The following is a 27,747-nucleotide window of genomic DNA, read 5'->3' on the forward strand; positions in this document are numbered from 1 at the left end:
CTCCATCTATCCAAATCGCAGGATTTTCTTCTTTGCCACTCGATATCTTTAATACTTTCAAAGGTCTTCTTTGATATGTTGAACCAATTGTTATAACTTTACAAATATTTTGGTAGTTTCTTTCGAGATAATGCAAGTAATCGTTTATATCATTTGATCGGTGATAGGCTGACCAAGTCATTTTATGACCTAGAAGAAAATATAAATGGTTTCACTGTATTTATGAGAATAAAAGAAAAAAATGTATTTTGAATGATGCCAAAACTCTTCTAGAAGACCGTGTGATGTCAATATCATTTCACAAAATATATCGTACATTTAAAAATCTATATATTATATCAGCCAATTTACCATGAATTACACTTTTAGTGACACGTGATAAACACACCTTGTACGTACTATGAAAACGTGCTGATAACTTATATCAAAAGTTTCATAAGGCATACCTCAGTATGGTCCTAGGTATATTTCATAGAGATTAAATCATGTACCTTGGATAAGTTGACACCTATCTTTCAAATACATTCAGAAACTTAACACTGAAGTTATGATGCAGCTACCACATTAATATTTGAATCAATGAAGTGGTCCGCGTGGCTCAGTAGTAGAGCGTTCACCTCTGGTGCTTGCGGTTACGGGTTTGATCCCAGCCCCCGGCAAGTAAGCTTTGTGGTGGGCAAACACTGTGTGCGTGGGTTTGCTCAGGATTCTCCCGTTTCCTCCAACTTTCTTCATTCCAGCATTTCATTCGTTTCTCATCATCACCGTATCCTTTAGCCTAGCCGGCATAATCGTGAGACGTAAAACTCAAATATTTAATTTCATTTTATTTGAATCAATGAAGCTCTCAAAGCCATATCTCTCTAGTCTGGTGGTTTCAAAAATTTGGGAGAGGTACCTAGGACCTTCTGAAATATCTATATTCCAAATACATCGAATATTGTATCAACCATATGTTATATAATAGTTCAGATGAATCAACAACGAACCCCTTCCAAAATATTATTGTGGCAATTTCATGCTCACCCAAGCAAACAAGAAAACCAATCTTTCAAATATATCAAGGGACTTAACATTCAATGTGCCATAAGTTATGATATGGTCTCAAAATTAATGAGTGAATCATAACATCCTCTTTCCAAAATATAATTTTTGGCAATTTGTTAGCCATCCAATGGAATGAGATGGAGCACTCAAATTTACAAAAGCATGTACCCCTACTGTTATCGAACAGAGAGCTAACATTCGATCTACTATAAGCTATAATTCAGTTACAAATTAATGGGTGAATCATATCCTACCCCTTCCAAATGTTATTCTGGCAACGTTTTACTCTCGGAGACAAAATGGACCTCCGAATTTACACAGGTATATTCTAGTTCTATACAACATTTATCAACTATTAATTTTCTGGAAATTCCTAAACGTAAGAGGTGAGCGAATACATCTCTGCCAAAATTTGAGATGGGTACACCAAGGTACTCCCGTCCTATGAAAGAGAATGGGCCCTGTACCCATCCATGGAACCATATGGTGCAACCAAACCTTATCATAAAAGATAAATTAGGACAAAATATCCCAAATTTGAAGTTTAAGCATTTTTTTAACCATACAAGAGAACGAAATAACCATCCAAACATGTAAAGGTACCAACATTGCTCCTATATAACGCTATATTTTTTACTTTTGCTAATTTCTGAAATTTAGGAAGTGGTTTTCTGTACTCTTCCAGAAAATTAAGGGGTGGACTGACGTACCTACGATAAAAGTAGATTCGCCCGGGCCAACACCCCTGGGCTATGCCGCTTGAGCACACCCAGGGGCGCAAAAGTATCCTCAAGTCACCCACATAGTACTACCAGTATTTACCAACATTTTGCCCATTTGTTTTCTTTCACTACCAAATCGATATCCCCGAGTTTCATTCATGGCCAATAATCTCTTTTTAAAATTCTCATCTTTGTGTTGTAGGGTTAAAATACTTATTTTTGACGATATTAAATTCATTACTATTTTTGCGAAGGTGACAATATTTCTGAACTCAACTTGGTCATACGGAAATTTCATTCACTTTTATTAATCATCCGTCTCTTTTACCCTTCAGGGCATAAGGAAAAAACTAAAAAAAAAAAAAAAAAAAATCATTACATTTTTTAATCAATCATACACTGAGGTTCACCTCTCTAGCTAAGAAATTAATCATTAAACGTCTGTTTTCACTTTGATCTTATACACTAGCTGTCCAAACTTCGTTAGCACTGATTGTTCCAATGCTGTGTATGAACAACATTCTCTTGAGTCAATTTGTAGACTTGGTGAGCTCACATTAGGATTCTTTAGTTCATCGTTTGATAGCGTCACATGATTATGGCTCCAAGATTTTCAAACTAAAAAGTCAAACTATGCACTTGCTTTTTGCTATATCACAATTAATTAAATAATAGGTAACTCACTCAAGACTCACCAGAAGTTACTGCTGAGAGCAGTATTTCTTAAATATCTCACGAATAATATTAACGTATGTTTTGGAGAAAATCCCGGGATATTTGGATTTATAACTTTTTTGGGGGGGAGGGGGGACGGGTTATGTAAATCCAGGATTGTCTCGGCTAAACAGAAACGTCTGGAAGCCCTACACATGTTGGATGTTTCTCAACAGCTGTTATCCCTTTCCGAATTTGTATGGAATATACAAGAATTTTATCATAGCTCAGAATATTATACTTAGGAGATGAAATAATCCTCTCTCAGCGTGGCGTACAACAAGGCGACCCTCTTGGCCCTGGTTTGTTCGCACTAACTTTACAATCCATCGTTAATAGTATCAATACAGAACTGAACATATGGTATTTGGATGAAGGGACTATAGCTGGAGACAAGGATACAGTACTGGAGACATTAGAAATGATCCGTAGACGGGCTAAGGAGATCGGATTGCAAATGAATTTCTCCAAATGTGAGGTCAGCTTTCTCGGAGTTTCCAATGAGCAGTCTAATAACCTCTTCAAGCTGTTTGACGAAGCCGCGCCTGGAATTCAAAGAATTTCGACAGATGACGCCAGCTTATTAGGAGCAGCATTATCTAATGAGGCAAGACGAACAATATTAAAAGACAAAATTTCTAAATTAGAATTCTTCTTTACACGTCTTTCCTTGATTTCAGCTCACTCTTGCCTTTTACCTACTACGTGCCTCATTGTCCATGCCAAGGCTGCTATACTTTCTTCGCTGTGCTCCTTCTTGGCGGGATGCTGATCTACTGGAATGCTATGACAACACCTTGAAAACCGGTCTAGAATCTATCCTGAATTGTTCACTCAACAATAACTCTTGGTTGCAGGCGTCCCTTCCTGTTAACCACGGAGGTCTCGGCATTCGTCGCGCCATGGATCTGGCTATTTCATCCTTCCTGTCTTCATTCTATGGCGCTAAGCCATTGATCGAGACCATTCTCCAACAAGATCTTAGCCTAGTATCGGATTCGGATGTCAACGATAGCATTTCTAAGTGGTCATCTATAGTGGGATCAGATCCACCTGACCTTGATAAGAGAGGACTACAATCCTCTTGGGACGATCCTCTTATAAGTCATCACTTTTCAGCACTACTTCAGTCATCCGATAACCCAGAAGATAAGGCCAGACTTCTAGCTACATCATCTCCAGAAGCAGGAGCTTGGCTCCATGCTATCCCGTCACCTTCTTTAGGATTACATCTTCCCAATGACAGTTTTCGAATTGCCAGTGCACTGCGTTTGGGAGCAGATGTTTGCGAGCAACACAGATGTCCTGCCTGTAGAAGTGTCGTAGACAAGAAGGGCCTTCATGGACTCTCCTGTGCCAGTAGTGCGGGCAGACATTCACGCCACTCCAGCGTCAACGACATTATCATGAGGGCACTAATTTCAGCAGGCGTTCCTTCTATATGTGAACCGTTGGGATGCAGTCGTGCAGACGGCAAGAGGCCAGATGGTATGACCCTAATACCGTGGAAGAAAGGAAAAGCACTTCTATGGGATTTTACTTGTTCCGACACCTTCGCCCCTTCAAATTTACATTCTTCCTCAGCACAAGCTGGCAACGTGGCTGCTCGCCGAGAAACAGAAAAACGCAGGAAGTATAGCAATTTACTCGACAAATATCATTTTGTCGCTATAGCTATTGAATCGGGTGGTTCATGGGGTCCCGAAGGCCTTAACTTTATAAAAGAAGTTGGTCACCGCATTTCTTTATCGGCAGGAGATGCTAGAGCAACCTCTTTTCTACTGCAACGCATCAGCATGGCAGTACAAAGAGGGAACGTTGCATCAGTTTTGGGAACGCTACCCTCTGGTAAGGAACTGGAGGAGATCTTTTGTCTGTAATCTCGGCGAAGGTTTGAGGATGCTGTTGCGAGGCTTATCACAATAACGTGTAAGAAAAAAAAAAGATTAATGATCTTTGCGTAACATGAGATAATCATGCTATATGTCACATACTCAATCAGATAACCCACACAAGAAGAATTCGGAAGTTTCCAGATCTTTTTAATGCAGTTCTTTTTCATTTGTGTGTGTGTCTGGGTAGTGTAGTGTTGGAAAAACAGAAGTGGATTTTGAGTAATTTCAGTTTTTAAGCGAAGTGTTTTTAAATCAAATAATAGGACTGATTTGTGCATTTACAATTATCATAAGATTTTCTTTTCTTTTTAATGTAACTGTTTTTCGTTTATATATATATAATATATATAAAGGACAAGAAAAAAAAATTTGACTAATATGGTTCTCCTACTCTTTTTACTTAATTTCAGTTCAATAGAAACTACAAAAATATGTTACGATTTTATTGACTGGGGTACCAACAACTTATAATTGCGTAATATTTCAGAGCTCTAACATATCTACACCAATATATGCATCATAAGAAAGATAAGTTATATGCCTTTCCTCTTGATGTACTAGGATGAACTTTAATACAAAACAAAATATGAATTAGATATATGTTTTCTTCTACAATTTTTTTTTTTTTTTTTTTTTTTTTTTTTTTGTAAATCACCTCAGAAGAGTGTACTTTTGGTATACTGTATACTACTTAGGAAAGCGCGAAAACTAAATGCCGGAACTTCAAATGTAGCCATCTATTCCCCGTACTTACTGATTACATTTGGAATTAAATTTGTAATAAATGAAATTGATTAGGTATTGCTGATTAGTTTTGACTCCTTTAGACAAGTGCTATTCAACTATTTTCCCCGCATACCCTAACGAGACTTTGCCATTGAAACTTGTACCACATATTTACGCTATCTTTTATTCAAAGTAGGTAACTATATCAAAAATAAATTATAGAACTTATTACTTTATTAAATAACCCAGTTTTACTATAAACATAAGAATCATGCTATAAATTGAATAGAACAATGTTACTAGAACTAAAATATTCTAAATTTTATGCATCCCATAAGAAGTCATCACGTACCCTTGGGGATATGCGCACCCCAGATTGAAAATCATTGTCAATGACAATGGATACATCTTTATATGATGTTGACAAGGAACTCAATAAATGCTACTTAAAACTATTTCGAGAACAATTTACCTTCTCTCGTTCCACCATTATCCATAAAGGCAAGTTTTGGATTTTCAGCATCGATTTCCTCTTGCAAATCTTTAATCATTATAGAGTAAGTGATGTTAGCCTCTTTCAACTGAGATTTAACTGATTCAGACTGTTCGGGCATCACCATTACATCAACTGATGCTGTATGAGCTTCTGGTCGAGTCCATAAATCAACATCTGGAATTTAAATTTCTGTACATACATGCAGTAGAATATACTGGGTACGTCCATGTACACTCATGTCCAAAATGATTGTCGCATTTCTGTAACTGTCTTCTTGTAAGAATATAATTTGATAATGATTTTGCAGGATTCTTTTAATACTGATACTATGTGTATAATCGAGAAATGTGTATTTGTGATAAATTTCATAGGAAAAGAATAAATACGAAAATTAGAGTGAGTAAAACAAAATGTTGTTAAATGGACAAGAAAGTTTTATTTTCGTTTTATTGTTCTTATTTACTGCTCTTTTGACATGAAATTTTCCACATACATGCCTCTGCCGATTATACATATACTAACATTATAAGAAATACCGGGCGAATTCGTTGTCAAATTAAATTCCTACAACAGCATATTTATAGACATACGACAACAATTTTGGACATGAGTGTACATAGGCAAATTCAGTAACGATTAAAAATATGGTAAAACGATAAGAGAGTAACATTACTGGCAAGTATTGGAAATGTTAGAATCCCCTTTAGATATATGCTCAATCTAAACTGTTGGCATTTTTATGATCAATTCAACTCTTTGGGCTCTACACCAGTGAAGCGCCCAATAGTAAGGACAAACGCAACTTTGCCATACTATTGTTTGACAACGAAGAAATGGAAAGAATGAGGTGCGTGAAGTTGGCCCGCCACTTGTCGCCAAAATTCACCAAATTTTGACCAGCGTTAGTGCTACGTTAGTGCTGTTTTCTGCCGTAAAAATTTTCGTTAGTGCTGTAAAACTTCACGAATTAGAGCAATTTCAAAATGGGCCCGGCCAACTTCACGCAGCCCGCCACTAGTCGCCAAACTACACCAAATTTTCACCATCGTTAGTGCTACGTTAGTGCTGTTTTCTGCCGTAAAAAGTTTTGTTAGTGCTGTTAAACTTCACGAATTAGAGCAACTTCAAAATGGGTCAAGCCAACTTCACGCAGCCCGCCACTAGTCGCCAAACTTCACCAAATTTTCACCATCGTTAGTGCTACGTTAGTGCTGTTTTCTGCCGTAAAAAGTTTCGTTAGTGCTGTTAAACTTCAAGAATTAGAGCATCTTCAAAATTGCTTCAGCGTGAAGTTGGCCCGCCACTTGACGCCAAAATTCACTAAATTTTGACCAGCGTTAGTGCTACGTTAGTGCTGTTTTCTGCCGTAAAAATTTTCGTTAGTGCTGTAAAACTTCACGAATTAGAGCCATTTCAAAATGGGCCCGGCCAACTTCACACAGCCCGCCACTAGTCGCCAAACTACACCAAATTTTCACCATCGTTAGTGCTACGTTAGTGCTGTTTTCTGCCGTAAAAAGTTTTGTTAGTGCTGTTAAACTTCACGAATTAGAGCAACTTCAAAATGGGTCAGGCCAACTTCACGCAGCCCGCCACTAGTCGCCAAACTTCACCAAATTTTCACCATCGTTAGTGCTACGTTAGTGCTGTTTTCTGCCGTAAAAAGTTTCGTTAGTGCTGTTAAACTTCAAGAATTAGAGCATCTTCAAAATTGCTTCAGCGTGAAGTTCGCCCGCCACTTGTCGCCAAAATTCACCAAATTTTGACCAGCGTTAGTGCTACGTTAGTGCTGTTTTCTGCCGTAAAAATTTTCGTTAGTGCTGTAAAACTTCACGAATTAGAGCAATTTCAAAATGGGCCCGGCCAACTTCACGCAGCCCGCCACTAGTCGCCAAATTTCACCAAATTATCACCATCGTTAGTCCTACGTTAGTGCTGTTTTCTGCCGTAAAAAGTTTCGTTAGTGCTGTTAAACTTCACGAATTAGAGCAACTTCAAAATGGGTCCGGCCAACTTCACGCAGCCCGCCACTAGTCGCCAAACTTCACAAAATTTTCACATCGTTAGTGCTACGTTAGTGCTGTTTTCTGCCGTAAAAAGTTTCGTTAGTGCTGTTAAACTTCAAGAATTAGAGCATCTTCAAAATTGCTTCAGCGTGAAGTTGGCCGCCACTTGTCGCCAAAATTCACCAAATTTTGACCAGCGTTAGTGCTACGTTAGTGCTGTTTTCTGCCGTAAGAAATTTCGTTAGTGCTGTAAAACTTCACGAATTAGAGCAATTTCAAAATGGGCCCGGCCAACTTCACGCAGCCCGCCACTAGTCGCCAAACTACACCAAATTTTCAACATCGTTAGTGCTACGTTAGTGCTGTTTTCTGCCGTAAAAAGTTTTGTTAGTGCTGTTAAACTTCACGAATTAGAGCAACTTCAAAATGGGTCCGGCCAACTTCACGCAGCCCGCCACTAGTCGCCAAATTTCACCAAATTTTCACCATCGTTAGTGCTACGTTAGTGCTGTTTTCTGCCGTAAAAAGTTTCGTTAGTGCTGTTAAACTTCAAGAATTAGAGCATCTTCAAAATTGCTTCAGCGTGAAGTTGGCCCGCCACTTGTCGCCAAAATTCACTAAATTTTGACCATCGTTAGTGCTACGTTAGTGCTGTTTTCTGCCGTAAAAATTTTCGTTAGTGCTGTTAAACTTCACGAATTAGAGCAATTTCAAAATGGGCCCGGCCAACTTCACGCAGCCCGCCACTAGTCGCCAAATTTCACCAAATTTTCACCATCGTTAGTGCTACGTTAGTGCTGTTTTCTGCCGTAAAAATTTTCGTTAGTGCTGTTAAACTTCAAAAATTAGAGCATCTTCAAAATGGCTTCAGCGTGAAGTTGGCCTGCCACTTGTCGTCAAAATTCAAGAAATTTTGACCAGCGTTAGTGCTACGTTAGTGCTGTTTTCTGCCGTAAAAATTTTCGTTAGTGCTGTTAAACTTCAAAAATTAGAGCATCTTCAAAATGGCTTCAGCGTGAAGTTGGCCTGCCACTTGTCGTCAAAATTCAAGAAATTTTGACCAGCGTTAGTGCTACGTTAGTGCTGTTTTCTGCCGTAAAAATTTTCGTTAGTGCTGTTAAACTTCAAGAATTAGAGCATCTTCAAAATTGCTTCAGCGTGAAGTTGGCCCGCCACTAGTCGCCAAACTTCACCAAATTTTCACCATCGTTAGTGCTACATTAGTGCTGTTTTCTGGCATAAAAATTTTCGTTAGTGTTGTTAAACTTCAAAAATTAGAGCATCTTCAAAATGGCTTCAGCGTGAAGTTGGCCTGCCAATTGTCGCCAAAATTCAAGTAATTTTGACCAGCGTTAGTACTACGTTAGTGCTGTTTTCTGCCGTAAAAATTTGGTTAGTGCTGTTAAAATTCTCGAATTAGAGCAACTTCAAAATGGGCCCGGCCAACTTCACGCAGCCCGCCACTAGTCGCCAAACTTCACCGAATTTTCACCATCGTTAGTGCTGTTTTCTGCTACAAAAATTTTCGTTAGTGCTGCTAAACTTCAAAAATTAGAGCATCTTCAAAATGGCTTCAGCGTGAAGTTGGCCTGCCACTTGTCGCCAAAATTCACCAAATTTTCACCATCGTTAGTGCTACGTTAGTGCTGTTTTCTGCTGTAGAAAGTTTCGTTAGTGCTGCTAAACTTCACGAATTAGAGCAAAATCAAAACGGGTCCGGCCAACTTCACGCAGCTTGCCACTTACTACCAAACTTCACCAAATTTCGTCCATCGTTAGTGCTACGTTAGTGCTCTTTTCTGCCGTAAAAAGTTTCGTTATTGCTGTTAAACTTCACGAATTAGAACAACTTCAAAATTGGCCCGGCCAACTTCACGCAGCCCGCCACTTGTTGCCAAACTTCAGCAAATTTTCACTATCGTTAGTGCTACGTTAGTGCTGTTTTCTGCCACAAAAGTTTTCGTTAGTGCTGCTAAACTTCAAAAATTAGAGCATCTTCAAAATGGCTTCAGCGTGAAGTTGGCTTGCCACTTGTCGCCAAAATTCACCAAATTTTGACCAGCGTTAGTGCTACGTTAGTGTTGTTTTCTGCCGTAAAAAGTTTCGTTAGTGCTGCTAAACTTCACGAATTAGTGCAAAATCAATACGGGTCCGGCCAACTTCACACAGCTTGCCACTTACTACCAAACTTCACCAAATTTCGTCCATCATTAGTGCTACGTTAGTGCTCTTTTCTGCCGTAAAAGGTTTTGTTAATGCTGTTGAACTTCACGAATTAGAGCAACTTCAAAATGGGTCCGGCCAACTTCACGCAGCCCGCCACTTGTCGCCAAACTTCACCAAATTTTTACCATCGTTAGTGCTACGTTAGTGCTGTTTTCTGCCACAAAAATTTTCGTTAGTGCTGCTAAACTTCAAGAATTAGAGCATGCTCAAAATGGCGTCAGCGTGAAGTTGGTCCGCCATTTCTAAAAAAAAAATCACCAAATTTTGACTAGCGTTAGTGCCACGTTAGTGCTGTTTTCTGCCGTAAAAATTTTCGTTAGTGCTGCTAAACTTCACGAATTAGAGCAAAATCAAAATGGGTTCGGCCAACTTAAAATCTGGTTTAACGTCCCACGATTATGCACCAAGGCTAAGGGAGAACGGTCGTGCGGCCAAAGATTTGGGCCGTATAACAATACGGGAAGAGCAAATTACTGTGTGAGTTCAAGACTATGCTTCTGTCAACACTAATTGAATATGCATATTCTGCATTTATAAGTCGCAAGATCTAGAATGATGGAAAAAATAAAACTTTCTGTGCATGCCTTGAAACGGCAATCCTACCCTGTAGGCTTCCCTTCTGTCACAGTTGATAAAAGTGATTTATTTGACGAGTTTAAATGAAAACAGGCATATTGCAGAACCATAACTCGGAATATTTCAATTTATCGGAACAAAAGTATTACATCCAGAGGAAGAATCGAATCCTTCTTGAGAGAAATCAGACTCGGAAACCAATATACCTGAGATTGTATAACTTACCAGAACCAAAGTATTAGATCTGAAGAAAGAATCGTTGTTTCAATCTACTGAAAGTAACCGAAATAGAACAAAACTGCTTATCTATCAGTAATACCAAAAGAGTTTTAACTGTTGGAGTCGCAGATGTTTCTCTGGCGGGAGAATAGATTATTTTGTTTTTTGTTTTTATTATTGGATTACGTGTGAGATAAACGAGTTCAGTTACAACCAAATTGTGGTTACATTGAGTTCTTGGAAGACACACGTGCTTAAATTAGATGCAGCTTGAATTAGAGGTCTGCACGGGCCTGAATTTTTAGCCCGGGTCCGGCCCAACCGGTGAATTTATAATGTGATTCCCAACCCGAGTCCGAAATATGTTTTAGCATTTAGGTCCGAGCCCGTGTGATGATCAAATGAGCCCGAAATAAGTCCGAATTACAGAAACAAAAATTAACGTAAAATTGTATTTTTATTTACAGCAATTACAAGTTTAATTTTATAGTTGTGTTTTAAAACTTCTCCAGAAAGAACGGTCCGATAAATATCGTTGAACAGTATATTTATAAAGTTAGGTGCGAAAAGGTCCGAGAAATATGGTTGTATATTTAAAAATTTATTGTCCGAGCCCGGCCCGAAGTGATATATGCTTTATAGGCCCGGATCCTTTTCTCAGACCGGGTCAGGCTTAGGAATGCGGGCTCGGCCCGAGCCCGTGCAGACCTCTAGCTTGAATACAGTGGTGAAAATTGTAAAGTAAGTAGGCTATATAGCTCTTTCAATAGCAATATGTTTGTTGTGTATTGATTCTTAAGATTATAATAAAGCACTTTGATTTCCATTGAGGCAAAAAAAGTACCTTCATCTCAGATATTGTTCAAACTTTGTTTATGAAAACTGCAGGTATAGACCAATGTGGTTTTAATGAACACGTACTTTGTATTTTCTAAGGAAGTGTTATATTGTTTTGTAAAAAAAAAAAAGTTCTTGCGAAATAATTGGACACCAAAGATAGCAAGTAAAAATTATGAAGTGAAGCCAACATGGAAATTAGTTTGGAGCCCTAGCATTCAGCTGTGGAGACTGGTAGTTATAATTTTTGTTGTGCTATGTGTGGTACATACGGATAGGCCCCTCTAACGTTTAATTTTTAAATTGTTTTTATATCAATCGTTTGATCAGGTATGATTAACAATTTTTAACGTTTGATCAACTTTACTAACATAAATATAAGCTATATTTTGTAGCGGTGGTTAACACTGCATCCCCCTTCACGCCAGACTCAAAAATTTTCGATGCCAAGCGTTTCATCAAGTTTCGAAGATATATAAGGGTTAGAAAAGGGAGGCAGTCCCCTACACCTCTCATTCAACTTTTTCTTATGTCAGTCGTTTGATCGTAGTTTGATCAGGTGTAACCAATAATTTTTAACGTTTGGTCAGTTTTTCAGAGATAAGCTATATTTACTAGGGGGGCTAACTACGCGCTAGCCCCCCATCACGCCGATTCGATTTCTTTTTTAAATAATGGTTTGATCAGGTTTGCTCAACATTTCATCTACTTTTCACTAACATCATCTACATTTCCAACATTTCACTAACAGAGCAATAAAGGTCTCAAACGGGGGCTAGCCCACTACACCACCAATTCGACTCTATTATGTCAATAGTTTGATCAGGTACTATCAACAATTTTTAACGCTTGATCAGCTTTACTAACACAAATATAAGCTATATTTAGTAGAGTTGGCTAACTACTCAAAATCAAGCCAGAATCGAAATCTTTCGATGTTAATCGTTTGATTTTCTTTTGATCAGGTCTGGTTAACGATTTCCAACATTTGATCAAATTTACTAACAGAGGTATACAGGATATAAAAAAGAAAAGAAAATGAAACAATGCTACATTGCTACTTACTAAGAAAAACATTTTTTTGCATATATATATATCCTTAGCAGTAACATACCGGAAGAAACTATTTTTTTAATCAATTAAGTTAAATTTGGTGTTATTGTGCTAAAAAGGTATGTGTCTTTTAATATGGTATGTTACTTTGGTGCCCCACAGCCTTAGGGGGCACAGGGGGCGAAACATAAAATGATGGATGTTTATAAAAGATTCAAATTTTATTCTGGAAATGCCAGTGAGCATCAGATTAATCATAAATTTCGCAGAATTAATATTCCGATGTTTTTTGCATGTGCCAGTGATTGATATGAGGCTACAGCCCCCTTCCAAAAAATCACATAAAAAATAGCCATAAATATTTTAGGAGGGACATTAGAGAAACAATTATTTCTTGTCAAATTAATGTAAAATAATTTGTTATCTTAGTAAAAAGGTACGCGTTTTTGAAATATAGAATGTTATTTTGGTGACACCGGATTAGGAGGGCACAGGGCGCGCAGCATAAGCATTTGAATATTTATTTAAAAAATCCAAATTTTTTTCTGGAAGTGTGAATGAGTACCAGATTAATCACAAATGACACAGAATTAAGATTCCGATGCTCCTTGCATGTACCAGTGATTGATGTGGGGCTACAGCCCCCTTCCAAAAATCACAAATAAATATGTCATAATTAATATGTAAGTTGTAATTATTGCAAAACAAAAAAAAATATACAATAAACCTGGAAATTACTGTAAATGAATAACTTCTGTCAGTGTAACTGATTATGCATATAGTGCATATAGCTTTGTTGTTATGGTGTCACTAGAATATAATCAAAGAATTTTATATTTTTAAAAATCAATTAGGGCTCTTTTTATAGCAGAAAATCTCACACAAATCACCTACGTATTTTCTACACACTTAAGGGGATCTCCTACCATCTCCGCTTAGGTTTCTAACTCTCCATTTGATAACATGTAAAATTTAATATTTTAATTTCTAACAAAGTATTGCAGGTAATAACTTGAAATTTTTAATACAAATACACAAGACCCATATAAATCCAACCACGGTCTCCAATTTACGTTACATGCGTTAGATTAATTGCAATATATTCTTCAGTAAGTTTGGCAACAGAGAATAAAAAGTATGCTGCAGAGGGGAGAGGGCTGACCATCTGTTTGCTTGTTAGCTGCTTTTAAAAGGACGCTCTTACCAGAAAAATCACGTTGTGATTCTCACTTCTCAGTGGTTAGAATGGTCTGGACTGGAAGAGCCCAAAACCTCTTCTTTCTTCCTTTCACGGTTTGTTTGTTTCTTCCACCCCCTGCTGTCACAAGAAGACAACTTGTTTCGGAAAGCACTTTGAATTAGTAGCGAAAAGCCAAACTGAATGACACCACGGACGGATTAAAGGGAGGGGCGGTCACTCCCTCCGAGAACATTTGAATACTTTGAATAATCGGAGTAAGAAACTAGAAATTGCGTAATCTAATAAGAAAAGTTTGTTGAACTATACAAATCAAGACGCATTTTAAGTGTTACAGCATTGTACTCTCATCCCCTCCCCTCCCAATTCCCTTCTGAAGAAGTTATCTTTTGTTTCTCTGTTCCATATTACCGGCGGGAGCTCATGTGGTTCGGATTCCACGTTAATCAGTAGGTCCACGTCTCATATAGCCTCGCTGCTGAACGGGACGTTAAACTCAAAATCAACTCAACTCAACTCTGTTCCATATTAGCCTTTACACTTACACTTTCATTATCCAGTATTGATTTTTATCATACCATCTGCACAGAATGCGAATAAGGTTTACGAGTCCTTCCTGCCCCCTTTTTTTAAAAATTGCTAATTATAATAAAATTTATCGAAAACAATTCATCTCAACGATAAAGACTTATACACATTCATTATTGCAATTTTAAAATAAACTCGCCGCCTGTCGCGTATGCTAGCGATCTAATATATCAGAGGCGGCTCGTGACTAAATAAATAGGTGAGGCACAGAGAACCAGGTCGTAGTGTTAAGTGCAGGCCCGCAACTAGAGGGAGCAGGCCCCCCTAAACTTTTCGTAGCCCCTCCAGACCTCAATACAAAATGCTATTATTAATACAAAAAACAATTTGTAGGAGAATTTTTAATGACTTTCCCTCCCAACATATTCATGCCCCCCCAAACCTCTGAGGCTGGTTGCGGGCTTGGTTAGGTTTGGTGAATCGGCTCTTCACCCCCCTGTTACAGGATTTTCCCCCGATTGTTCCCCGCTGCTAGTAATCTAATAAGCATACTATGAAACCAATCACATGAGGGGTGCATAACAGTCGACGTTTCCCGCGTTGTAGAGGCGTTATTGATGCAATTGACAATGTTATATCTGTAGAAGACGAACTGGCTCTCGTTAATCTACATCTCCTTATATTTTGTTACAAAATACATTACTTTTAGGATAACGATCATCGGGCTAGAATCTTTTTTCTTCCTTCAACGTTGAATCACTGTTGCTCCCTCCCTTACCTACATATATATACAGTGTTCGAAGTGGGAAAAAAAGCAGAGGCAGTATGCTTTATTACGATTTTAACTCGGCATACCGGCTATCTAAATTTTGAAATACACTGAGAGTGTGTTGTCTGAAAGTTAGCATGTCTATTTACATTACCACTGAAACCCACTAGAGACTGATTCCTCGCCAACAACTTCCTATTTTAAAAAATCTTATGTTGTATTATACAGTATTATATACGAAAATGCTCAAAAATCGAGTTTTTATATTCACGATTTCCTGCAACGAAGCTCCCGGATCCCCACTCGACTGAGAGATATTTCAAACCCCCGAAAGTCTCACCCCTACAGCAGACAAGCGCTAACTCCGCTCATGCTCAAAACACAGCATTTATATGAATTAAGAGAAGATACACGTGTAGTCGCTAACGCTCTCGCCTTTGGTGTGAACGGTCTCGGGTTCGGTTCCCGGTGGAGACACTAGGTCGAAAAAGTGTAACAGCTTTTTCAGGCCAGCCACCTTGAGTGAGGTTTTTCCTGGATTTTCCCCACCCACACCAGGCAAATGCCGGGATGGTATCTAACCTAACGGTCGAAAACAACTCAGTGTCCCAAACTCACGAAAAACACTACACGCGTAAACCTGTTACAAACACACAATGCCATTCGCTTGAAAACAAGATAAAACATGCAGAAAAATACGATGTTACACCCGCTATCCGTCGATTTTCGCGCTCTTACTACAAAAATGTGTTTCACAGTATTGCCATAACTGTTATAGTTTTTTTTTCTTTTGCCATCAACATTTGTAGCATGTTTACTAGAAATTAAGTATAAACTACTATATATTTTGAAACCAGATATTAAAAATTCCCTTTAAAGGAAATATACTTCCTCAGTAAAACGTTCTAAAAGTTTAAATGTTGTTCATATGAAGGAAATAGCAAATGTAATTCATTACTTCTTTATAATGTGTACGTGTAAATTTATTCAATTTGCTACACTGCGTAACCTTATCTGGGCAACAACGGAGAGTATGACAAGTGTCCCTCTCTGGTTCAAGCATGCGCAGTGCGTGTCAGCGGCACATTTTCAACAGGCCTCCCTTCAAACACAGAACATTGGAGTAATTCCGAACCAAAGATTATTGCCCTTAGGTTACCCCTCTCCCCTTTCAAACTGCAAGAGGGATGTTTTCGTTGCAACTGCTTCGCTGCTCAGGAGGCTCAATCTGTTTCAGGCCGCACTACAGGGTTGGAATTTTTAAAAATAAAATTATCATGTCAAAGAATATAAATTTTCGCTTTTGCCTTTAATTTCTTTTAAATTCTGTAATATTTTTACAAACATTTTCTGCACTTGAGTAAATGAATTTTAAGGAGTCTGTTTTCTGTTATACATTAAATAATTTGAAATAAGTTTTATTTCAAACTCTACACAGTAATGTTGAGTTAATTTGGAATTTATTGCAAATAGTTCATTTACTTTTACTCAAGAATATAGGTGAGGCCAGGCCTCACCTGCCTCACCTGACGAACCGCTAGTGTAATATATACGAATAGATGAAAAGTTAGTTTGAAGCCTTATGTATTGTTTTTCTGTAAATAAGTCCGAATTCATATTTGTTTCTATTGTTGCATCAACAAAAGTGAGTGCTAAATCGATTTAGGCTCGTTGGTCTTTGCGAGGTCCCTCAAGATGCAAGGCCGTGGGCAGTCGCCCACCACTTCAAACGCCTCTGCACTAGAGGTCTGCACGTGCTCGGGCCTACAAAGAATGTATCACTTCGGGCCCGGAAGGGGTTCGGGCAGTAGCGTCATTTCAGATTTGGCTTGGGGGGGCCAAGACCCCTTGATATATGTAAAATTTCGCGTTTTTCACTGATTTACTACTATGCTATTGATAAAATTATATAAATCTCAAACTCGGGAGGGGGGCAAATGCCTCTCCCTGTCCTCCTAAATGACGCCCCTGGGTTCGGGCTGTGAATTTTTAAATATACAACCATATTTCTCGGACTTTTTCGGGCCTAACTTTGTAAATATAGTGTAAAACGATACAAATTCCACCGTTCTTTCTGGAGGACTTTTAAAACACAACTGCAAAATCAAACCTCGAATTGCTGTAAATAAAAATACAATTTTGCATTAATAATTAAGTTTCTGCAATTCGGGCTCATTTCGGGCTCATTTGATTATCACAGAGCTCAGTCCGGGCTAGGGCCTAAATGCTAAGACATATTTTGGACTCGGGTCGGGCCTCACATTGTAAATTCATCGGGTCGGGCCTCACATTGTAAAGAAATGTATACATCCTAGAAATAGTATATACATATCAACGAAATACCTTACTACTGTCAAACAACATTTGTACTGTGTATACATTTATATTAATTCTATAGACTGTCACGTCTTTTAATCACGTGGCTCCCCAGCTTGCCTCACAACGATGAGCAAACGCCAATGATTTGAGTATTCTAGTAGGGAATCGAACCTAGAATCACGCGAACAGGAGTCAAAAGTTCTAACCACAAGACTATGGAACCCCTTAGTATGACGTTATGCTTGAAATTCAAATAATTCTACCAAAAACAATTATCAACGAAATAGTTTATTACATCTCTAACACATTACATTTATACTGTGCATACATCTATATTAATTACATTATGAAAAGGAGTAGAATGACTATATGCCTGAAATTAAAATGATCCTACAAAAAGCATATTTTTCAACGAAATACCGGTACCTTCTTATAGTCATGTATACGGGTAATTTTATTCGTGGGTGGAAGGAGGAGTCGCCCGAAGTAAGGAAGAAATACAATACTCTCCTATCTGATAATTGAAATCATGAATAAATTTTATTATTATTATTCTTTCTGTATATGTTCATTTTCGAGTTAATCATTCCATATCGGACTCCCGAAGAAAAAAAAAAACTATCGAAACAACTTATTGACCGTGCTGATAGCGACTACTCCCCGTCACGACACCGTTTTTCAGTTTTGTTAGTGTTAGGAAAAAGAAGAGTGAGAAAGAAGAGTAGCAGAGGGAGGCAGAGAAGAAAAGAAAAAGAGAAAGAATGAAGAAAGATAAAGGGTTGGAGGAGAAAGGATTACTGGATAATTCAGGAAATATAGTAATGAACTTGAATGGTTATTAACGAAGGATCAATTCCGAAGTGATCCGGAAATAGACACATGTCCATAAATACGAGCCTGATCTGGGTCCAGGCGACTGCACAAGAGGGAGTTGCCCAAACCCAGCCCAAGCTAGGTGAAAATGGAATTTAATTGGTTGTAAGGTAATCCTGAATGGTAAATATTAACTATCCAGTCTCTGAACTCCATACTCTGAGATCGACCACACATATGAATTAGCTTGGCGAGACTTCTTTTTTTGGAAGGAGAGAGTACCAAATTCTTTTCCTCTTTGATTCCTTCATTTTGTCACACTTCTTGCAACACAGATATTAGAGCACAACGACAGTAGAATTTCCAGTAAGTGCACTTTGCAGTTCGTTTCAAGACTATTCTAAAACTCAAGGGTCACAAAATCACCCTCCCCTCTTTCCCTTTTCGAAGGGATCTTTCGGGGGGAAAGGTGAAAAATGTGGAAACAATTGGATACAATTACTAAGAACATTTTCCTTCTTCCTTCACAAGTCTCTTGTTTATGGTCATTTCGTCTTGTGTGATAAGGCGGACTTCAGAACACAAAATTGCAACGCTCCAGATTCCCTACCCAAATTGTCACGCGGTTCGTATGTCAGTCTTCGAGTTTCTTCAAAGAATGTTACATTATCTGCTATGAGATCTGCAAACGATCTCCATTGTATAACTGCTATCTCGATAGAGGCAGTGGACAAAACTGAGGACAAAGCTGCCCAAAACAAGTTTTTGACAAAAAAAAAGGAAGAAACAGAGACAACATTTGTTTTTAGCCAGAAGCGCTCATAAATCACTACCACGTGACGCGAAGACTATTAGGGCTAGAGGTTCAGCAGAGAGCTCTCAATTCCTGGAGAAATTCTATCCTCTACGTTGCCAAGTGTAAACGGAAGTATACATTATAATTAATCTAAATTGATCTGGGGCATTAAATCAAAAACAGAAACCATGAACATATAGGTATTGCTGTTGGAAAATATCATGGAAAATTTTGAGACGGTAAGTGCAATATCTTGTTAAATATTCACATAGAAATATCTACGTGTTATCTTATAGGGATCCTGAAACACTTGCAAGTGGGTAGACATCCCCTTAAGCAGAACCATCTCGAAATAGAACACAAAATGACAATGGAAAACGTAGCAGGAACAAAAAAAAATCTTAATGAAAAGTAAGATCTTAAAAATTAAAAGTGAGCTTAAAGTTTCAATATTGTTTGCTTTATTCGTAAAAAGAAAAAGCATGTATTTTCATTACTTCTTACACTATAACCGTATTATCCAACTTTCCATATAGCAACTTACTCGTATGTACTGCAGATAATACACACGGACACACGGTTGTAATAGAAACAAATATTTCCCGAGGAATAAGAATCAGTTGCTGGAAATTCTTTGTTGAAAACAACTCTTTTTGGCTATACTATCACTAATTGTTTAAAAAGATCATTAACCTAAGTGTAAAACCCATAAAATGAACTTACTTTTATTCGGTATGTCCTCCTGAACGAGCAAGACATAAATTAATGCGATTTACTAAAGAAACTGTGAACACCTTCACCAACATATCTGGAGTGATCATCTCTATGCTGTGGACAATCCTCTGTTTCAAGTCCTCTACACTGTTACATGATTTTTGGTAGACAATTTGTTTTAGGAATCCCCACAAGAAAAAATCGCGGAAAAGGGATATACTATCACCTAAATTGAACTTTTAGCTGTGAGGTTTTCATTGCAGAAATTTGCACCGTATCTGACGGGATGTCATTTTACAATCCTTACCGACCATAGTTCCTTATGCCATTTAAGGAAAATACAAGGCTATAATAGCCGTTTATTAAGATGGTCGCTGGAGTTACAATCTTTCGACTTTGAAGTTAAGCATATAAAGGGAAGAGAGAACATTCCAGTAGATACTTTATCTAGACTATTCCCTAGTGAAAACCATCGAGTACTAACAATAAATGCTTTTAAGGTTTTACAGGAAGAAATTTCCAACATTTCATTGGACGATTTACAAAAGTCTCAACGAGATCACGAACCTTATGCCAGGATTATACAACATTTGACAACATGTTCGAAAGGATGTGGTTGTCCCCATTCGTGGAATATCTTGTATCGAATGTCGAATAATGTGTTGGTAATTAAAGACTTCAAATATGATCATAGAACTAAAATTTGTGTACCTCCAAAATTGGTTCCTCTAATATTGAAAGCTTATCACGATGATTTTGGACACTTTGGATATTCAAAAGTGTATTCATTGATTAATAAATCGTTTTATTGGAAATCGCTTAGATCCCAAATTAAAAATTATGTTAAAGATTGCGAGGAATGTATGAGGATTAAACATAATTATCGAGCTATATATAAGCCTATGTTGTCAATAATACCAGAACGTCCACACTCCTTCATCTCTATAGATCTGTATGGGCCACTCCCGAGAGCAGCTACTGGTGAAACATATCTTCTTACTGTGTTGGATATTTTTACGAGATATGTGGTAGCCTACCCGCTACGTAAAGCTACTTCATCAGCAATAGTTCATCGTATTCTAAATGTATATATACCACACTGCGGACCTATAGAACACATCTTGTGTGATAACGGTGGACAATTTCGGAGCGATGTGTTTCTTCGTGCCATGAATAATGCCAATATTAAGGTTCATTTTGTAACCCCCTATCATCCCAGCAGTTCAATAGTGGAAAATATTCATCGAAATCTTGGGATGTTATTTCGACATTGCTGTCGTAACAAACATAATGAATGGATCAAATACGTTACGGAAATTACGTATTTCTTAAACTATTCAGTGTCGGATACTTTAGGAGTAGCACCCGCTAATATACATAATGGAACCGATTATCTGTCGCCAATTGAACGACACTTTGGAATCCAACTGGATGATAAAAACGAAATAGATTATTCTCATCTTGTAAGTATGATTCACTTTCGTAGGATTCGAAAATTCAATTCTCGAAATCAGAAAACCGAGGAGCAACAAAAAGGTAAAGTTAAAATTAAGTCTAATGATCTGGTGTTTGTGAGATTACATCCACAAAGTGACGCTTCATTAAAAAGAATCTATAAATTCTGTGACTTGTATGCTGGACCATATTTGTGTACGAAGCAAATTAACCCTAAAGTATTTGAATTAATGGACTTGAAAACAGGAAAAGTTTTAGGATTACGAAATGTCGATGAAATAAAATTATGGCAGCCTACCGAAAATACTCGAAAGAAATGGATGGACTTAGTCAAAAATGTAGTCCCTCCTGGGATCATAAGTAAAATTAATATAAATAATGTATAAAAGAGGGAACTTAATCTCAAACGAGGTAAACACAGTATTTTATAGTTATATAATTTAGTTATTGTATTTTTCCTCTTGTTATTTTATTTTCAACTATCTTTCTAGTGTAACAATTATTTTATTCAATGTTAATGTATGCTATATTGTTTTATTGCGTTCACAACTCTATAATTACCCCATAATCACTTTATATGTTTTAGATGTATATTCACGTAGAATGTTTATTCCGTGTTTGCATCCTAATAACGTTTTAATGTTCTGTTATTAAAAAAAAATGGATCAATTTTAATAAGGAACATATTTGTATTTAATTCTGTGCAATTATGCTCAATTTCATGAATTAAACTATATACATTATAGTAAATATATCCCAATGAATCTAAAAATAATTGTGGACCGTATTATTATTGTTATTTTTCTGTTGATGTTCCTTGTTATTTATATTATAATGTGAGGCCAAGTAATATGCTTAATTATGCGATTAATATATAATATTGATATAAAATGTAATCTTATATATACAAGGGCTGATCAAAATGTGTACTATTGTACGGTCCAGGATTCTTTTCATTTATTGTTAATAAATAAATGAAATTCCTGTTCGTGACGCCAGATACAACGGTATGTTGTATGTGTTGTAATGTTGTACTATTATTTACCTGTACCGGTCTTAGAAAGACGATCAGAGGTGCGACAACGGAGCATATTTTGTGAAGAAAAAGAAAAAGGAAATTGTAAAGATTATTTTTGCTCCTTAGTTACGGTGATAGCCGTTAGGCTATGTGATCTGTGATTGATATATAAATAAGAGAGGTTGTTGAGTAAAAGATTACGAAGTTCTCAGAAGGATTGATATCCAAGAAATTAATGGTTTGTAATAGGAATATAAAACGAAGGTGTAAATAAATAATATTTACGTTTCAATGTTCTGTTATAGATATTGTGGCTCAAGAGATATTTATTAAGAACCAGTGGTGTTACAATGATATGTCACATTGTCTAACCGAGTACAATGCAAAATAAGATTCAACATTCCCATGCAAAACAACGCAATGACACATATCAAACAAGCTTCCCCTGTTATATGCAGTTAGATTACCAAAACTAAACTACCTACATTTTGTTCGGGGTTTAATTCCAAACGATTTCACTTAATAATTCAACTTTATGGAAGGGGGGCCTTACAATTACGTTCGGCCCAACCGCTTAGTCAAGCAGCAAATCTATGTAATTAGGACACAGATACACGGGCTAACTTCACGTTGGTGCCATTTTTAACCTCCTCTAATTTATGAAGTTAGCCGAACAAATGAACATTTTTTGGCAATAAACAGCATTAATATAGCAATAAAGACGGACAATATCTACTGACGTTTCTTGAAAAGAAGCTTGCATAAAGTTACGCGGAACCGTTTTGAAGTTGTTCTAATACATTCAGCTTAGCAGCATTATTAAAAATTGAAAACAGCACTAACGTAGTACTAACGATGGAGATATTCTGATGAGGTTTGGCGACAGGTGGTGTGCTGTTAAGTTGGCCGGTCATATTTTGAAGTTTCTCTAATTCTTGAAATTTAACAGCACTAACGAAACCTTTACGGCAGAAAATAGCACTAACGAAAGCTTTACGGCAGAAAATAGCACTAACATAGCACTATAAATGATAAAATTTAGTGAATTTTGCCGACAAGTGGAGGGCAAACTTCACACTGACGCCATTTGAAGACGCTCTATTTCTTGAAGTTTAGCAGCACTAACGAAAATTTTTAGGGCAGAAAACAGCACTAACGTAGCACTAACTCTGGTCAAAATTTGGTGGATTTTGGCGACAAGTTGCGGGCCAACTTCACGCTGAAGCAATTTTGAAGATGCTCTAATTCTTGAAGTTTAACAGCACTAACGAAATTTTTACGGCAGAAAACAGCACTAACGATGGTGAAAATTTGGTGAAGTTTGGCGACTAGTGGTGGGCTGCGTGAAGTTGGCCGGACCCATTTTGAAGTTGCTCTAATTCGTGAAGTTTAACAGCACTAACGAAACTTTTTACGGCAGAAAACAGCACTAACATAGCACTAACGATGGTGAAAATTTGGTGAAGTTTGGCGACTAGTGGCGGGCTGCGTGAAGTTGGCCGGGCCCATTTTGAAATTGCTCTAATTCGTGAAGTTTCACAGCACTAACGAAAATTTTTACGGCAGAAAACAGCACTAACGTAGCACTAACGCTGGTCAAAATTTGGTGAATTTTGGCGACAAGTGGCGGGCCAACTTCACGCTGAAGCAATTTTGAAGATGCTCTAATTTTTGAAGTTTAAAAGCACTAACGAAAATTTTTACGGCAGAAAACAGCACTAACGTAGCACTAACGATGGTGAAAATTTTGTGAAGTCTGGCGACTAGTGGTGGGCTGCGTGAAGTTGGCCGGACCCATTTTGAAATTGCTCTAATTCGTGAAGTTTAACAGCACTAACGAAAATTTTTACGGCAGAAAACAGCACTAACGTAGCACTAACGCTGGTCAAAATTTGGTGAATTTTGGCGACAAGTGGCGGGCCAACTTCACGCTGAAGCAATTTTGAAGATGCTCTAATTCTTGAAGTTTAACAGCACTAACGAAACTTTTTACGGCAGAAAACAGCACTAACGTAGCACTAACGATGGTGAAAATTTGGTGAAGTTTGGCGACTAGTGGCGGGCTGCGTGAAGTTGGCCGGACCCATTTTGAAGTTGCTCTAATTCGTGAAGTTTAACAGCACTAACGAAAATTTTTACGGCAGAAAACAGCACTAACGTAGCACTAACGATGTTGAAAATTTGGTGAAGTTTGGCGACTAGTGGCGAGCTGCGTGAAGTTGGCCGGCGCATTTTGAAGTTGCTCTAATTCGTGAAGTTTAACAGCACTAACGAAACTTTTTACGGCAGAAAACAGCACTAATGTAGCACTAACTCTGGTCAAAATTTGGTGGATTTTGGCGACAAGTTGCGGGCCAACTTCACGCTGAAGCAATTTTGAAGATGCTCTAATTCTTGAAGTTTAACAGCACTAACGAAACTTTTTACGGCAGAAAACAGCACTAACGATGGTGAAAATTTGGTGAAGTTTGGCGACTAGTGGTGGGCTGCGTGAAGTTGGCCGGACCCATTTTGAAGTTGCTCTAATTCGTGAAGTTTAACAGCACTAACGAAACTTTTTACGGCAGAAAACAGCACTAACATAGCACTAACGATGGTGAAAATTTGGTGAAGTTTGGCGACTAGTGGCGGGCTGCGTGAAGTTGGCCGGGCCCATTTTGAAATTGCTCTAATTCGTGAAGTTTTACAGCACTAACGAAAATTTTTACGGCAGAAAACAGCACTAACGTAGCACTAACGCTGGTCAAAATTTGGTGAATTTTGGCGACAAGTGGCGGGCCAACTTCACGCTGAAGCAATTTTGAAGATGCTCTAATTTTTGAAGTTTAAAAGCACTAACGAAAATTTTTACGGCAGAAAACAGCACTAACGTAGCACTAACGATGGTGAAAATTTTGTGAAGTTTGGCGACTAGTGGCGGGCTGCGTGAAGTTGGCCGGACCCATTTTGAAGTTGTTCTAATTTGTGAAGTTTAACAGCACTAACGAAACTTTTTACGGCAGAAAACAGCACTAACGTAGCACTAACGATGGTGAAAATTTTGTGAAGTTTGGCGACTAGTGGTGGGCTGCTTGAAGTTGGCCGGACCCATTTTGAAATTGCTCTAATTCGTGAAGTTTAACAGCACTAACGAAAATTTTTACGGCAGAAAACAGCACTAACGTAGCACTAACGCTGGTCAAAATTTGGTGAATTTTGGCGACAAGTGGCGGGCCAACTTCACGCACCTGAAAGAATGCCTTGTTTGAGGAATCGTGGCCGAGGAGAATGAAAGAAGACCGGCGCGGCAGAAGTCTTGAATAGTCCAGTCAACGTAAAAAAGACACTATACATTGAACAAATTGCAATAGAAATGAAACATGCGCCAAAATGATGCTGAGCACATTCTAAGCAAACCTGAAAAAGTCCTCAAGAATATTCAATCTGGAAGGTCGTTAAATCCAATATGGCCGCCGTTGGTGGTCATTTACTGCAGAATAATAACAAACAGAGTAATTATGTGACTTTGAAATAAAATTACAGACTCAACAACCCTGATAAAAGTTGTTCACCATTATGTGTCCTTTCGAATGAGGCACTGAACATACCTTTAATATACGGTGTGTCTCAAAAGTCCCCTGACATAGGGTAACGCTGTTATTATCAGAGTTACAATGAAATGTAAGAGGATAAACAGTTTTCAAATACGATGTTTACAATCTAAAGTGAAGGATTTTTCTTTTTAATCGGACGAGCCGTTTGTGCTGCATACTCTTCATACACTCAATGCTAAATGAAAATGCAACGTTGCCATTTACCAGAAGGTGAACAAATTTTGTAAGAGTATGATGAATGGGGGTATATTTGAAATGGGGGCTGGCCATCGACACGTTAGTGTAAAAGACAGTAACTTTATTTACTTATGTTGTGGGTCCCGGTAAGTGTCAATATTGCCTTTTCATTTGACATTGGGCGTATAAAGAGTGTACAGCCTAAACGGCACGTTCGATTTTTAAAAATTCCTTCATTTAAGATTGAAAACATATTTGGAGACTATTTTACCTCTTATATTTTGTTGTAACTCTGATAACAATATTACCATATGTCAAGGTATTGACATTTGAGACACCCTGTACTTTGTTCATTATCTACACATAGTAGGCCCTTTATGCTTCTTGTAAATGTAAATGTAACTCTGTGGTTATTGTTTTCAAATGGTTGAATAGTTGAATACTGAGCTGTAACTGATGATTTTAATTTTATTTAAAAGGAATACCAAGGAATTCAGAAAGCGAGTAAATTATGTACAGCTGCACTGACAGCCAAACCTGGAAAAAAGTACATGAAGAATACCGAAGGAAGTATGTGAATTTCAGTCAAATCAAGAAGAATGCGCAATCTAGAATACCGTTCGATGAAGAGACATCTGCAAGTATTCTGCGTTCAAATTCGCCATTATTTCATTTTGCTCTTAACTGTTTGTTTTGTGGTGAGCCTGATAGGTATGACGGTAAGTGGGAGGATCAGTCTAATTCCACTAAAAGCTAATACTTTTCAAGAAACAATATTGAAATTATCTGAAGAACGCAATGATGATTAAGTCATTATTGTAAAAGGTTGTATTAATATGCCAGAGATTTGCTTGCGAAAAACTCAGTGTATCGCACTGTTTGCAGTGTAAATTTAGAACAGGAAAGGGGATTGCAAGAAAGATGAGGAAGCGAATGTCATCAGGTGAACACGAACCGAAGGAAAAAAGACAGGCCCATGCCGACTGAAAGAGATGATGCTTTCTTGCGAGTAGTTGAGTATTTGGGGATGAACGATGATAGCAGGTTACCATATGTGATTTATTAAAGGTTATGGAAAAGGAGCTGTGCTATTCAGAAGAGCAAACTTACTCTGTCAGATACATGAAAGCTAACTATTGGAATTATTTGCGGAAGGAATCACTATGACTGAAATAAATGGTAAAGTAGACTTGTTTACTTTCAAAAAGACATCTGCTAGAATTCTTCAAGAGTTTTATAAGGAGAACATCAGAAAATATATTGTACCTCAGAATATGAAACGCAATACCAGTGACGGTACAGGGTGTCCAATAGAAAGCGGGAACCAAAAAAGTGGTGCATCTGCAAGCGCAAACCAACCTGTAGTGGAGCTTGCATCAGTTTTGGTCGAGCTAACTGGATCATACACTGACCCAAGGAAGCTATTTTGGTTTCAGTATGTGCAAATGTAGCGATCTCTTTTAGAAATGCTCTTAAAACCTCAGGAAAAATGGCATAGCACTTTCAAGATTGTACCCGTCAGTGAAAGGGTAGTACTGTTTTGATGTTTCCATGGACTTTATTGCACACTTTTATTATCTTTGCTGCAGATTGCACTAATCCTAACCGCTCCTCCACAGTATTCTTTCTGATGTTCTCTTCATAAAAGTCTTGAAGGATTGTAGCAGATATCTCTCTGAAAGTAACAACTCTACTTTACCATTTATTTCAGTTATAGTGATTCCTTCCTTGCTATAATCATTCATCCCCAAGTACTCAACTACTCGCAAGAAAGCATCATCTCTTTCAGTTTGCATGGGCCTGCCTTTTTTCTTCGGTTCGTATTCACCTGATGACATTTGCTTCCTCAT

The 27,747-nt window shown here is 37.8% G+C and overlaps 1 protein-coding gene across 1 annotated transcript; it reads right to left on the bottom strand.

Annotated features, from left to right (window-relative positions):
- Positions 1-27,747, bottom strand: LOC145677852 (carboxypeptidase A5-like; the record flags this gene model as incomplete). Its single annotated transcript, XM_081748156.1, has 3 exons — positions 27,597-27,747; positions 5,577-5,774; positions 1-189 (listed from the first exon to the last, which is right to left on the bottom strand). Coding segments are annotated over exons 1-3 (538 nt in total), but the record flags the coding sequence as incomplete, so codon positions are not given.

Source organism: Thermobia domestica, unplaced genomic scaffold, assembly GCF_964235325.1.
Source record: "Thermobia domestica unplaced genomic scaffold, izTheDome1.hap1.1 HAP1_SCAFFOLD_1479, whole genome shotgun sequence".
NCBI lineage: Eukaryota > Metazoa > Arthropoda > Insecta > Zygentoma > Lepismatidae > Thermobia > Thermobia domestica.